This window comes from Neofelis nebulosa, chromosome 7 (genome assembly GCF_028018385.1).
Source record: "Neofelis nebulosa isolate mNeoNeb1 chromosome 7, mNeoNeb1.pri, whole genome shotgun sequence".
Classification (NCBI taxonomy): Eukaryota; Metazoa; Chordata; class Mammalia; order Carnivora; family Felidae; genus Neofelis; species Neofelis nebulosa.
In genome coordinates, this window is record NC_080788.1 from 71,973,265 (window position 1) to 71,986,748 (window position 13,484).

General features: G+C 38.3%; 1 protein-coding gene across 1 annotated transcript; it reads left to right on the forward strand.

The window, feature by feature from the left end:
* The first annotated feature begins 8,482 nt into the window (after nucleotides 1-8,482).
* On the forward strand, nucleotides 8,483-9,433 carry LOC131518204 (olfactory receptor 11G2-like). The gene has a single exon (XM_058740797.1). The coding sequence runs from the start codon at nucleotides 8,498-8,500 to the stop codon at nucleotides 9,431-9,433; it is 936 nt and encodes a 311-aa protein (XP_058596780.1). The 5' UTR covers nucleotides 8,483-8,497.
* The last annotated feature ends 4,051 nt before the right edge of the window (nucleotides 9,434-13,484 follow it).

Sequence of the window (13,484 nt, forward strand, 5' to 3'; positions counted from 1 at the left end):
GCTAATTGGAATACAAAGGCCGAAGGCATCAGGGTCTCCAGAGAAAGCAGGCCCCATGGGAAGAAAAGAACTAGCACAGAACAGTCTCCTGATACCATTCTTCTTCTAGAAGTAGAAAGGTGATTCTCATGGGGTAGGGCTCACTCCCTGGAGGCTCTGCTTATAATCCCTCCAACCTCTGGCAAACACCAAGAGATCATCCTATTTCTACACTTTCACTCCTTGATGGTTTTGTGGAAGAGACCACCTCTCCTCTCCAGGAAGATCAGACACCGTAAGAGAAAACTTCAGGTTTGGATTGCCCTTTTGTCGCCTTGAGAGGAATGAAATCGTGCTTGGAGGAGAAAATAAACATAAAAGAGCTAGAAACGCTAGAAAAGGTACTACCCCCTAAATAAGTCGCCCCTTTACTTTGCTTCAGGTACATATTCTAGAGCTAACAATTCCTAAGCATTTTTGTGTGTCAGGAGGTAGATAAGATTCTTCCACAGGTTCTCTCATTCCACCATTTGGTGAAAGTGTTACTCAGCTCATTTTACAGATGAACAAACCAGGAAATAGTTTATATAATTGATCTGAGAAAGTTTCCACAGTTGGTAAAGTATGATTTGTAATTCAAACCCTAGGTTCATTACTTCAAGTTGTTTGTTTTTCTACTATGCTTAGCTGCCTATTACACTCATAAATGAGAACATTGTCCTTATTTTCAAGGGTTTTGCAGAAATGACACAGGTGTGACAATATGTCCAAACCAAATGAAGTAGATGGATGTGCTGTTATGAGAGCAGACCAATAACCCTTTCATGTCATTGTGCCTTCTTAGACCTGCTTTAGGAAAAAAGTAAAATATCAGAGAAACATCTTTCTCTCATCTTACACATTATATCTCAGGACCTGGCTGTCCTAGATTGGGTCTATCCAATCTTTCCAAAATATAATAGAAGTGAGAGTGTAGTTTATTTTGTTTGACTCATCAATTGATTCAGTCCAAGCATCCTGAATATGTAACATAACTTCAGCAGCAGTGTATTCATATGTGCACTATGTCCGACACATCACTTTCTAAAACAGTCTGGAGAAACCTTCTGCCACTGACCAAAGCCTCATGCCAGGTAAACACCACTGCCGCTCTCTGTACAGAGGAGTCAAGTAATAAAAGGCAGGTAACAATACAGTCTTGTTAGAATTATCTTTTGGAGGGGGGCACTTGAGTGGCTCAATGGGTTATGCATCCAATTCTTGATTTTGGTTCAGGTCATGATCTCCCAGCTTGTGTGATCAAGCACCATGTCAGGGCTCTGTGCAAGCAGTGTGGAGCCTGCTTAGAATTCTCTCTCTCCCTGAGCCAAAGCATAAGAGACTGTTAAAAACTGAGAACAAACTGAGGGTTGAGGGGGGTGGGAAGGAGGGTAGGGTGGATGATGGGTATTGAGGAGGGCACCTTTTGGGATGAGCACTGGGTGTTGTATGGAAACCAATTTGACAGTAAATTTCATATATTAAATAAATAAATAAATAAATAAATAAATAAATAAATAAATGTTAAAAAAAAAAAAGAAGAATTCTCTCTCTCCCTATCTCTCTGCCCCTCCCCTGCTCTCAAGCACATGCATGTACTTTCTGTCTCTCACTCAAAATAAATTAATAAACTTAAAAAAAAAATATCTTTTTTTTCACCCACTGTCAATTTAGTTAAGTCAAGCATGAAATGATGATGGCACATAGAGAATCATTTTTCACCCCTTCTTGTTTTCCAGGGCAGCTTTGTCAGACTCTCAAAGTCAGAGAATGCCCTGAAAGGTAGTTGGCCTGGATCTTTTGGCTTCATGTATGAGCAAAAATCTATCCAACTGATGCTTTATCTGAGACATAAATGTAACTAAAATATCACCTCTAGATCTATTAAAGTCTTTATAGCATGTGTACTTGTCCTGTACTTGGAATAGGAGTAAGCATTTTATACTAAAAAGTGATTAAAAATCATATGCTTTTGCTCCCCTTTCATATAAAGAAAATAAAGCTTACAAAAACAAACAAACCTCCACAACAGCCACTAAGCAACTTTGTTGTGATGCCAAATTTAGAATTTTCATCCCAATCTCTCCTACTTCAACATCCAGAGCTGTGGGACCATAACTATCTTTAGCAGTCAGACCGAAACCTCTGGGTTTGGAGTGGAACATGTTCTACTACCCAGAATATTCCATCTCACATTGCTTCCTTTGGAAGGAATTCCTCTCAAGTCTGAGCTAATGCTCTAGTAGTCTCAGGTCAGTTGGAGCCTTTCTTGTACATTTCATTTCCTAAAATTTCATCTCACAACTTTTTTGAAGTTTAAATGAAGTGGCTGGTAAATATTTATCTATCATCTATCTATATTCTCTGTACAGTATAGGTAATCTTTTTTTGACAGATTTTTACAAAATACTATTTTCTTCAGACTGTGCTGGGCACTTAGGATAAAGAGTGAACTTGAAGGACGAAAACCATGAGTCAGGAAAGTATTTGGTTGCTTCTATTAACTAGAAGAAGGCCAGTATTCTATTTCTGAACTATCATGTGCACATGCAAATTGTGTGTGTACACATGTATGTATGTGTGTAGAGACAGAGAGAAAAAGGCGAATCCTGATGGCATTGTAAACCCATTTAATAATTTAGCTGAAATCTGGCCAAATAGGTCTGTTAGCTCAGTAGAAGAGGTTGATTCCAACTGCTGACCACTATAGGTCCTCTCTTTTTCTTATAAAGTCATTATTGTTGGACCAAGTTACCACTGTCCCACAGTTAAATGGATGGTTCTTGCCTTCCTGTCCCTATAAATATACATAGAGCAAGAGTCAGCAAACTGTGACCAATGGGCCAAATCTAGCCAGCTGCCTGTGTTTGTATGGCCACTGAACTAAGAATTTTTACATTTTTAACTTAAATTTGAAAATCAATATATGACTAATACTGCAACACATGCAAGTTATATGAAACTCAAATTTCAGTGGACATAAATAACATTTTATTGAAACACAGCCACATGTGTTCATTTGGGTATTGTCTGTGGCTGCTTTCACAAAACAGCAAAGGGGAGTAGTTGTGATAGAGACTATATTGCCTTCAAGCCAAAATTTTTAAGAAAAAGCTTGCTGACCCTCAGTTTAAAGCATTATAGAAATGGGTCCCTCTCTACTGAAATGATGACTAGGGTGGGTATAATCCAAAGATGTGTATCTCCCAGGGAGATCAGCACAGGGGATAATGTACACCCTGTAACCCATCTGCTTGTGGAACCCTATTTTATATTTGAAGTCTTTATGTTAGTGAAGTATGTGTGTGCCTCCTTTTCACAAAAGAGTGTATATATATGTGTGTGGGCATGTGAGTATAAGAGACAGAGAAAATGTGTATATATGTGTGTGTTTGGTTAACAGTATCACACGATGAGGTTGGGGATATTAAGAGGGGCAAATCAAAGACCCTAGTTTGGAGATTTTCATTTTATTCTAAGTGCTTTGGGAAGTTAATTGAAGTCTGTGTGCAAGAAAAAGGACTGATATAATTTCCCTTTTTCCAATAGTCATTCTGGCTGTGGCATGGATAGGAGGCTGTAGAGGGCAATGGTGGAAGCCAGAAGCAGTTAGGACAGCATTACAGTGGTCCAGCGGAGAAAAGACAGCTTGAAATACAGAGAAGTGGGTGGAGCTGAGACTTATTTTGGAGAAAAATGAACAGAAATTGCTGATAATTAGACATGAGGGTAAAAGAAAGGGGGGAAATACTACACTGAAGTAAGTTCTATCAGGGAAAAAAAAAGAGTTCTTAAACATTTAATCCAAGGGGCCAATTATTAGATTGTTGAGCAGAAGCTTACTCCTAAAATGAAATTTCATAAATACTAGCAAATCAGCCCTGGTCAAAAATACTAATTATTAGTAACATTTGTTTTTAGTTGATCATAATTAAGTTACCTTGCTGTGCATTGGTACTAGACTTTTGGACTTAATATTTTTCAGAATCCACCAAGGACCTTTACACATAGCAGAATGCTTCCTGTGTGTCTTTGTTTTTATTTTTGAGCAATCAGCGGGCTCATGTGACTCCATATAACTTTGAAAACACACTTCCAGGTATACTGCAAAAAAGGCTAAATGCTTAATGTCCTTAACCACGAGTGGAGCTGGTACAGAACGACTTTTTAAAAATGTTAATTTGGCTATTGTCAAATTATGGAAAGAGCCTAAATGTCCATCAACTGATGAATGGATAAAGAAATTGTGGTTTATATACACAATGGAATACTACGTGGCAATGAGAAAGAATGAAATATGGCCTTTTGTAGCAACGTGGATGGAACTGGAGAGTGTGATGCTAAGTGCAATAAGCCATACAGAGAGAGACAGATACCATATGGTTTCACTCTTATGTGGATCCTGAGAAACTTAACAGAAACCCATGGGGGAGGGGAAGAAAAAAAAAAAGAGGTTAGAGTGGGAGAGAGCCAAAGCATAAGAGACTCTTAAAAACTGAGAACAAACTGAGGGTTGATGGGGGGTGGGAGGGAGGGGAGGTTGGGTGATGGGTATTGAGGAGGGCACCTTTTGGGATGAGCACTGGGTGTTGTATGGAAACCAATTTGACAATAAATTTCATATATTAAAAAAAATAAAATAAAATAAATAAAAGTAAAAAAAATAAAAATGTTAAGCACTTCTTATAAAAAAAATTTTTTTTACATTTATTTATTTATTTATTTATCCTTGAGAGACAGAGACAGAGCACAAGCGGGGGACGGGCAGAGAGGGAAGGAGACACAGATTCCGAAGCAGGCTCCAGGCTCCAAGCTGTTGGCAGAGAGCCTGATGCGGGGCTCGAACTCACAAACTGCAAGATCATGACCTGAGCCAAGTCGGCCGCTCAACCAACTGAGCCACCCAGGCACCCCATTAAACACTTCAGTTGTCTGTTTCCAACTCCCTTTTATAAAAGATAAATATGTGGTCTCAGAAATTTATTGGGCCCCTAAACAACTAAGTTTAAAAGCAGATGCTGAAACATCTGCTTTTTAACAACTAAGTTTAAAAGGCAATGCTGAAAACTATAGAAAGCTTATGAAGGAAATTGAAGAAGATATAAAGAAATGGAAAAACATTCCATGCTCATGGACTGGAAGAATAAAGATTGTTAAAATGTCAATACTACCCAAAGCTATCTACACATTCAATGCAATCCCAATCAAAATTGCACCAGCATTCTTCTCGAGGCTAGAACAAGCAATCCTAAAATTGTATGGAACCACAAAAGGCCCTGAATAGCCCAAGTAATTTTGAAGAAGACCAAAGCAGGAGGCATCACAATCCCAGACTTTAACCTCTACTACAAAGCTGTCATCATCAAGACAGCATGGTATTGGCACAAAAACAGACACATAGACCAATGGAATAGAATAGAAACCCCAGAACTAGACCCACAAACGTATGGCCAACTCATCTTTGACAAAGCAGGAAAGAACATCCAATGGAAAAAAGACAGTCTCTTTAACAAATGGTGCTGGGAGAACTGGACAGCAACATGCAGAAAGATGAAATAGACCACTTTCTTATACCATTCACAAAAATAAACTCAAAATGGATAAAGGACCTGAATGTGAGACAGGAGACCATCAAAACCCTAGAGGAGAAAGCAGGAAAAGACCTCTCTGACCTCAGCTGTAGCAATTTCTTACTTGACACATCCCCAAAGGCAAGGGAATTAGAAGCAAAAATGAACTATTGGGACCTCATGAAGATAAAAAGCTGCTGCACAGCAAAGGAAACAATCAACAAAACTAAAAGGCAACCAACGGAATGGGAAAAGATATTTGCAAATGACACATCAGACAAAAGGCTAGTATCCAAAATGTATAAAGAACTCACCAAACTCCACACCTGAAAAACAAACAATCAAGTGAAGAAATGGGCAGAAAACATGAATGATACTTCTCTAAAGAAGACATCCAGATGGCCAACAGGCACATGAAAAGATGCTCAACATCACTCCTCATCAGGGAAATACAAATCAAAACCACACTCAGATATCACCTCATGCCAGTCAGAATGGCTAAAATGAACAAATCAGGAGATTACAGATGCTGGCGAGGATGTGGAGAAATGGGAACCCTCTTGCACTGTTGGTGGGAATGCAAACTGGTGCAGTCACTCTGGAAAACAGTGTGGAGATTCCTCAGAAAATTAAAAATAGACATACCCTATGACCCAGGAGTAGCACTGCTAGGAATTTACCCAAGGGATACAGGAGTACTGAGGCATAGGGGCACTTGTACCCCAGTGTTTATAGCAGCACTCTCAACAATAGCCAAATTATGGAAAGAGCCTAAATGTCCATCAACTGATGAATGGATAAAGAAATTGTGGTTTATATACACAATGGAATACTACGTTGCAATGAGAAAGAATGAAATATGGCCATTTGTAGCAACGTGGATGGAACTGGAGAGTGTGATGCTAAGTGAAATAAGTCATACAGAGAAGAACAGATTCCATATGTTTTAACTCCTATGTGGATCCCGAGAAACTTAACAGAAGACCATGGGGAAGGGGAAGGGAAACAAATGGTTAGGGAGGGAGGGAGCCAAAACATAAGAGACTCCTAAAAAGTGAGAACAAACTGAGGGTTTATGGGGGGTGGGAGGGAGGGGTGGGTGGGTGATGGGTATTGAGGAGGGCACCTGTTGGGATGAGCACTGGGTGTTGTATGGAAACCAATTTGACAATAAATTTCATATTAAAAAAACAGAGGGGCACCTGGGTGGCTCAGTTGATTGAGCGTCTGACTTCAGCTCAAGTCATGATCTCACAGCTCCTGAGTTCGAGCCCTGCGACAGGCTCTGTGCTGACAGCTCGGAGCCTGGAGCCTGCTTCGGATTCTGGGTCTCCCTCTCTCTCTGCCCCTAACCCACTCACATTATGTCTCTGTCTCTCTCAAAAATAAATAAACATTAAAAAAACTTAAAAAAAGAAAACATGTTAGTGGGTTTTAAAAAAAAAAAAAAAAGCAGAAAAGGAAAAGACTTCCAGAAAGTTAAAGTTCATAGTGCGGATACCAGAATCTAGCCTACTTTCACCCCACCAAAAGCAGGGTCCATTAAGCCCTATACTAGTTTATATACATTAAATAGAAGCAGATCTGTAAAGATCTTATTGGCTCCAAGAATCTGCCATGGCATTGGAATCAAGGGGTCCTGAGTTTAAAATGATGCAGAAGTGTTTTAAAAGAATATTTATTGTGTTATAACTCCCCAGTCTCATCACCACCCAACACAATTGCATTCTTCTTCCAACACAACACTCTAAGTGTCCACACCTAATTCTTGAGATGGGGTGTCAGCTGGCTGCGCCACCTTTTGCTCTTGATCCTACAGATTTCCCAGAACTTGACTACTCCTAGTAAGAAATTATTAGGCTCCCTGGGTCTCTTGCCAAATTTCAAAAAGCAAAATATGGATTTAACACTAAAAAAGAAGCAGTGAGGGACACAACTTTCTTTATGTTGCTCATTTATATACTTATTTACAGAGGATTCGAAGTGATTCCAAGTCCTGAGGCATGATTGTTCAACAAAAGTACTCTTACTCATTTAGAATAAAAGAAAGGCATTATGTGTATATTCATCCCTTAAAAGCCACTCTGTCTTGAGATGCTTCCCAGTAGTTTCTAGGAGATGGAGTAAAATTTTAGCTCTGCATCCCCTACAAATCCACTCCTATTTAGAATTCCATGTTATCAATAACATCCATAACTTGCACTGCTGGAATAGAATTCTATCTATAACTGTAGAGTAGGCAAATTCGTATCTCTTTTTCAGGTAAGCACAGACTTGTTTCAACATGGGCCATTAACAATTCTTTCACCTTGGTCAACTGGATGACTACAATTGTTGTTTTAACACAACAGAAACTAAGATTAATTCCCTCCAGTTGGCTTGACTGTTTTACACATGAAATTGGCGTATATTATTAAATTAATAAGTTAATCATTTAGTTTTAAATAAGGCCAGTTTCAAGTCATGTAAAAGAAGTCATTCAAAAAGTTCTGAGTTTGTGTAACATAACTAACGAGTTTGACTCAATTTCTGCCACAACTGCAATGATGTCACCTCTTTTAAAAATGAAAAAATTCCATTTTTGAAAGGATATGTAGGTAGGTAAGTAGGTAGACAGAAACTCTATTAAGCATAAGGTCTAATATAACCTTAAAACACCTCTATAACACTCTCCTTCACGACCTTATCAATTCTAACCAAAGTTTTCTTGATTCCACAGTGAAAATGTGAATGAGAATAAAAAGCAACCCAGGTCAATTATTTCAATTTCAAAGAGAAAAGGTAACTATTAACATACATGTCTTTATTTTCTTTCCCAAAATTGTTTAAATATAATCTGGGGCCTCATGTGTCTTTACAGTCATTCAATAATTTGATGAGTTTGTTTTTTTTTTACAGCTCCCAGATACATGAATATCTCCAACACCCCCAACACCTCCAGCACCATCACTGGCTTCATCCTCCTGGGCTTCCCTTGCTCCAGGGAGGGGCAGATCCTCCTCTTTGTGCTCTTCTCTGTTGTCTACCTCCTGACCCTCATGAGCAACGGGTCCATCATCTGTGCTGTGCGCTGGGATCAGAGACTCCACACCCCCATGTACATCTTGCTCGCCAACTTCTCCTTCCTAGAGATCTGGTATGTCACCTCCACTGTCCCCAACATGTTAGCCAACTTCCTCTCTGACACCAAGGTCATCTCCTTCTCTGGGTGCTTTCTCCAGTTCTACTTTTTCTTCTCCTTGGGTTCTACAGAATGCTTCTTCTTGGCTATTATGGCATTTGATCGGTACCTTGCCATCTGCCAACCTCTACACTATCCAACCATTATGACTGGACGTCTCTGCACCAATCTTGTGGTAAGCTGCTGGGTATTTGGTTTCCTCTGGTTCTTGATTCCCATCATCATCATCTCACAAATGTCCTTCTGTGGATCCAGGATTATTGACCACTTCCTCTGTGATCCAGGTCCTCTTCTAACACTCACCTGCAAAAAAGCTCCTGTGGTAGAGATTATCTTCTCCACTTTAAGTCCTCTGCCCCTCGTTATTCCCTTTCTCTTCATCATGGGATCCTATGCTCTGGTCCTAAGAGCAGTGTTCAAAGTCCCTTCAGCAGCTGGGAAAAGAAAGGCTTTCTCCACCTGTGGGTCTCATCTGGCCGTGGTTTCACTGTTCTATGGCTCAGTGATGGTCATGTATGGGAGCCCAACATCTGAGCATGAAGCTGGAACACAGAAGATTGTGACTCTGTTTTATTCTGTTGTGACCCCACTCCTTAATCCGGTGATATACAGTCTTAGGAACAAAGATATGAAAAATGCCCTGCAGAAATTTCTGGAAATATAAAAAGTGTTCATCAAAAAGGCTCTTGGGAAATTACAGCCCAATATTATATTTAACTTACTTACAAACATTTACAAAAATTGTATTTAACTTATTTTCAGGTAAAAAAAATAGTTTTTAAAAAAATTTTGAGTATATTTGACACAATATTACATTAATTTCAGGCATATAACTTAGCAGATTGACAAGCTTATACACTATGCTATGTTCATAAGTATAGCTACCATCTGTCTCATTAAATCACTGTTACTATATCATTGATTGTATTCCTTATGCTCTGCTTTTTATTCCTGTGATTTACTCATTCCATTACTGGAAGTCTGTATCTTTCTCTCTTCTTCACCCATCTTTCCCAACCCCCATCCCCCCTCCACCCCTGCAACCATCAGTTTGTTCTCTGTATTTGTAAGTCTAATTCTGCTTTATGTTTGCTTGTTCATTTTTAAAATACCATTTTTGAGTGGAATTATATGGTATTTGTCTTTCTCTGACTTATTTCAGTTAGCAAAAAAACCTCCAGGTCCATCCATGTTGAATCAAATGACAAGATCTCATCCTTTTTGTGGTTGTGTAATATTCCATTGTGAATATTTTCCTTATCCATTCATCTATTGATTTACACTTAGGTTACTCCCATGTCTTAGTTGTTGTAAATAATGGTGCAATAAACAGGGATGTGTATATCAAGTTAGTGTTTTTGTTTTCCCTGGTTAAATATCCAGTAGTGGAATTACTGGATCATATGGTACTTCTATTTTTAATTTTTTGGGGAACCTCCATATTGTTTTCCACAGTTGCTGCACAAATTTACATTCCCACCAACAGTGCACAAGGGTTCTTTTTTCTCCATTTCCTCAGCCAATACTTGTTTCTTGTGTTGTTTATTTTAGCCATTCTGACAGGTGTGAGGTGATATATATCATTATGGTTTTGATTTACATTTCCCTGATGATTAGTGATGTTTATCATAAAAAAAACTAGTTTATTCCAGTAATTGTTCATCCTACTATTAACCAAAAACCTCAAGCGCTTGTAAGCGTGTGTCTGTTGCTTACTGCTTCACTTGGTTCTTAATCATTTATCCTGTTTCTTAGCATGCAGGTTTTTTTAATTGAATGCTGAACATTATACTTCAAAAACTGTGAAGACAATGGGTACAGTAAATCCACAAAAGTTAAGTTTTCTTGTAGCAGTAGAGAAAGTAGAGGCAGATCACTTTGATCTCATTCAAGGACTATATTTAAGTACAAAAATAGCCTAGGCCAGTTTTGCCTTTATTCCCGGAATTGACTCTTACTCCATGAACAGAGCCTGAGTCTCATCTGCAAGCCTGGACCCCTCCACTTTAGTGGGCCCTGGTTTCCTATTTCTGTACTCCTTGAACCCCATGCTCCTGAAACTTCTGCTCAGCTCTTTAGACTCCCAGTTTTGCTTTCTGCTAGATTTCTTGAAAACTGATTTGCATGTTAATGGCTTAGAAATTAAAGAAAAAAATGTCTTGAAGGGATACTGCATCATATGTTGAGTCTCACTTCTCTGTGGTCCTCCTCTCTCCAGGATTTGTTTCTCAAACTCCAGTTTCTTTAGCAGCCACAAACACCAAATCCTTTATCTTCTCAGTTCAGTGAAACTACTGCTTTCTGCTGAGACTTTATTCTTCCTTCCCCTCATTCTTTCCCACATCTCTCCATTTCCCCATAGTACCCCCATCCAGTGAATTGTCGAACATACTCAAGAGAAAGCACCCAAGGTGAATGTGGAACTCATTTCCTTGTCTTTCCCTTCTTGGAACTGTAGCCCCTGAATTCTTGCCTGTGTTGACTGCTCTTCAGTACCTTCAAATGATTGTGTTAGGTATTCTGCCCAGATTGTATGGTTACTTTTGGTGGCAAGGTTATTTTAATACAAGATGCTAGTCATGACCATAACCGGAAACGCTTTTCTGTTGCTTCTATTACACCCTAATTCTACACTGTCTCACTTCCTTCACTTTCCAAAAATGATCTTGTAACAAAATCATGCAAAAACTCAGAGGCAAATCAGAGATGAGTGGATACAGGGACTGGATAAACACAAGTCTGGGATACAGACCTGCTTTTCTTTTCATTGCAAGTAGCTGCAGATTCCCAAAGAGAAGCAGGTGAAGGAGGGAGATCTCTGCTTACAGTAAAATAAGAGAGAAAAGCAGAACAACAGAGAACAGATTTAAGCTTTTTTTTTCTGTATAGGAGGTGCTCAGGAATTGTACATCAGTAAAAGTATTTACTCAGGAATTGTATTAGTCACTTGCACTACTTCCCCTTGAACTCCCTCCTAGGTCCTAAATGAAAGGTAATCTTAATATTGAAATGTCTTCACCAATTCAACAACCTGATCCGCATAAGAAGAAAATGATGGTTAGGAATCGGGAGTGATATGCTAAGGATAATAACTTTAATGGTAAAAAACAAAAATTTCCTATCGACCACCCTTTTCATTAACCCAAGTTGCTTTTTTGTTACCAACTCATCCTATATTTCTATCTTGAAGACTTTTCAATTATTTGCCCATCAATAATTTAGGATGTCTCAATTATTTGTCAAACAATGTTTCCTTGATGTACATAAAGGTCTATGAACAGTAAGAGAACAGAACAATATCCCAGTAGGAAAATAAGCAAAAGGATATAAACAACATACAGAAAATATCCTTAAACATATGGTAAGAGCACAAATTCATTCATAAAAAAGATAAAGGCAGAATAAGCCTATTTCATTTTTAACCCATCAGAGTGACAAAGACCAAGCAGTTTGATAACCATTGTATGGTTGAGGATGGTAACTTCTCTGACACTTGCTGGTAAAGTATAAATTTTACAAACTCTATACAGGACAATTAGACAACTTTGATCAAAATTTAGAATATATACACCCTGTAACCCATAAACCCAACTTCTGAGTTACTCAGTCTACAGATATTCTCACATATGTGGGAAATGATGAAAGTATAAGAATATTCATTGCATTATTGCTATAACTATATTATATTGCAAAATGTTGAGAAAAATGTCAATTCCCATTAATAGAAGACTAATTAAATAAACTATGGTTCAGTCATACTACCTTAAATCTTATATGTAATGTTATATAGTATCTCCAAGATATGTTGTGTTTTGGGGCTTATTATTATTATTATTGAAGTATAGTTGACATCCAAGATATATTGTTGAGTGAAGAAAGCGAGGTGAGTAGCTGAAAGTAACTACCTTTCATGTAAATGTATAGACTATCTCCTGAAGGAGATCTAGAGACTGATAACAGTGGTTGCTTTAAATGACAAGACTTTGGTATCTGAGGAACAAAAGACAAAGGAGCGGTTTTCTTCATACCCCCTTTTGAACTCTTTACATTCTTTGTTGTATGGCTGTATTATTTATTTAAAAATAAATAATGATACAATTGTTTTTAGACAAAGAATAACTTCCTGGATTAATTTCCTTTTTAAGTTTATTATATTTATTTACTTGAGGCGGGGTGGGGGGTAGAGACAGGGAGAGAGAGAAAGAGAATATCAATCAGACTCCACATGGTCAAACTCACAAACCTTGACCCAAGCTGAAATCAAGAGTCGGAGGCTTAACCCACTAAGCTGCCCAGGTACCCCTAGAGCAGCTTTCTGATAATTAGATCTAAAAAATCATTCCCACCCACCACCCCCCAACAATTCTAGGATTCCTTAGGAGCCTATTCACTTATAGAAAATTTGAAGTAGTGTCCAAAGAACATCTTAACATTTTTTTTACTCAGAATTTTTGGTACTTCAGAGAAAATAAGAGACATGTCTTTTTCCTGTTAGGGTTTCTACAAATATACTGTGACAAACTGTAACTACCTTATAACATTTATATTTAGACATCCTCTTTTTCATTGTTCAACTATATATTCTTGTTTTTGTTGTTGAGCACCTACAATCCAAGACACTGAGCCTGGAAATAAATTTGATCCAGAAGTATATAAGAGACATTTTCTTCCCTCAAAGGGCTCACAGTCTCGTGATACAGAGGCATAAAAATATT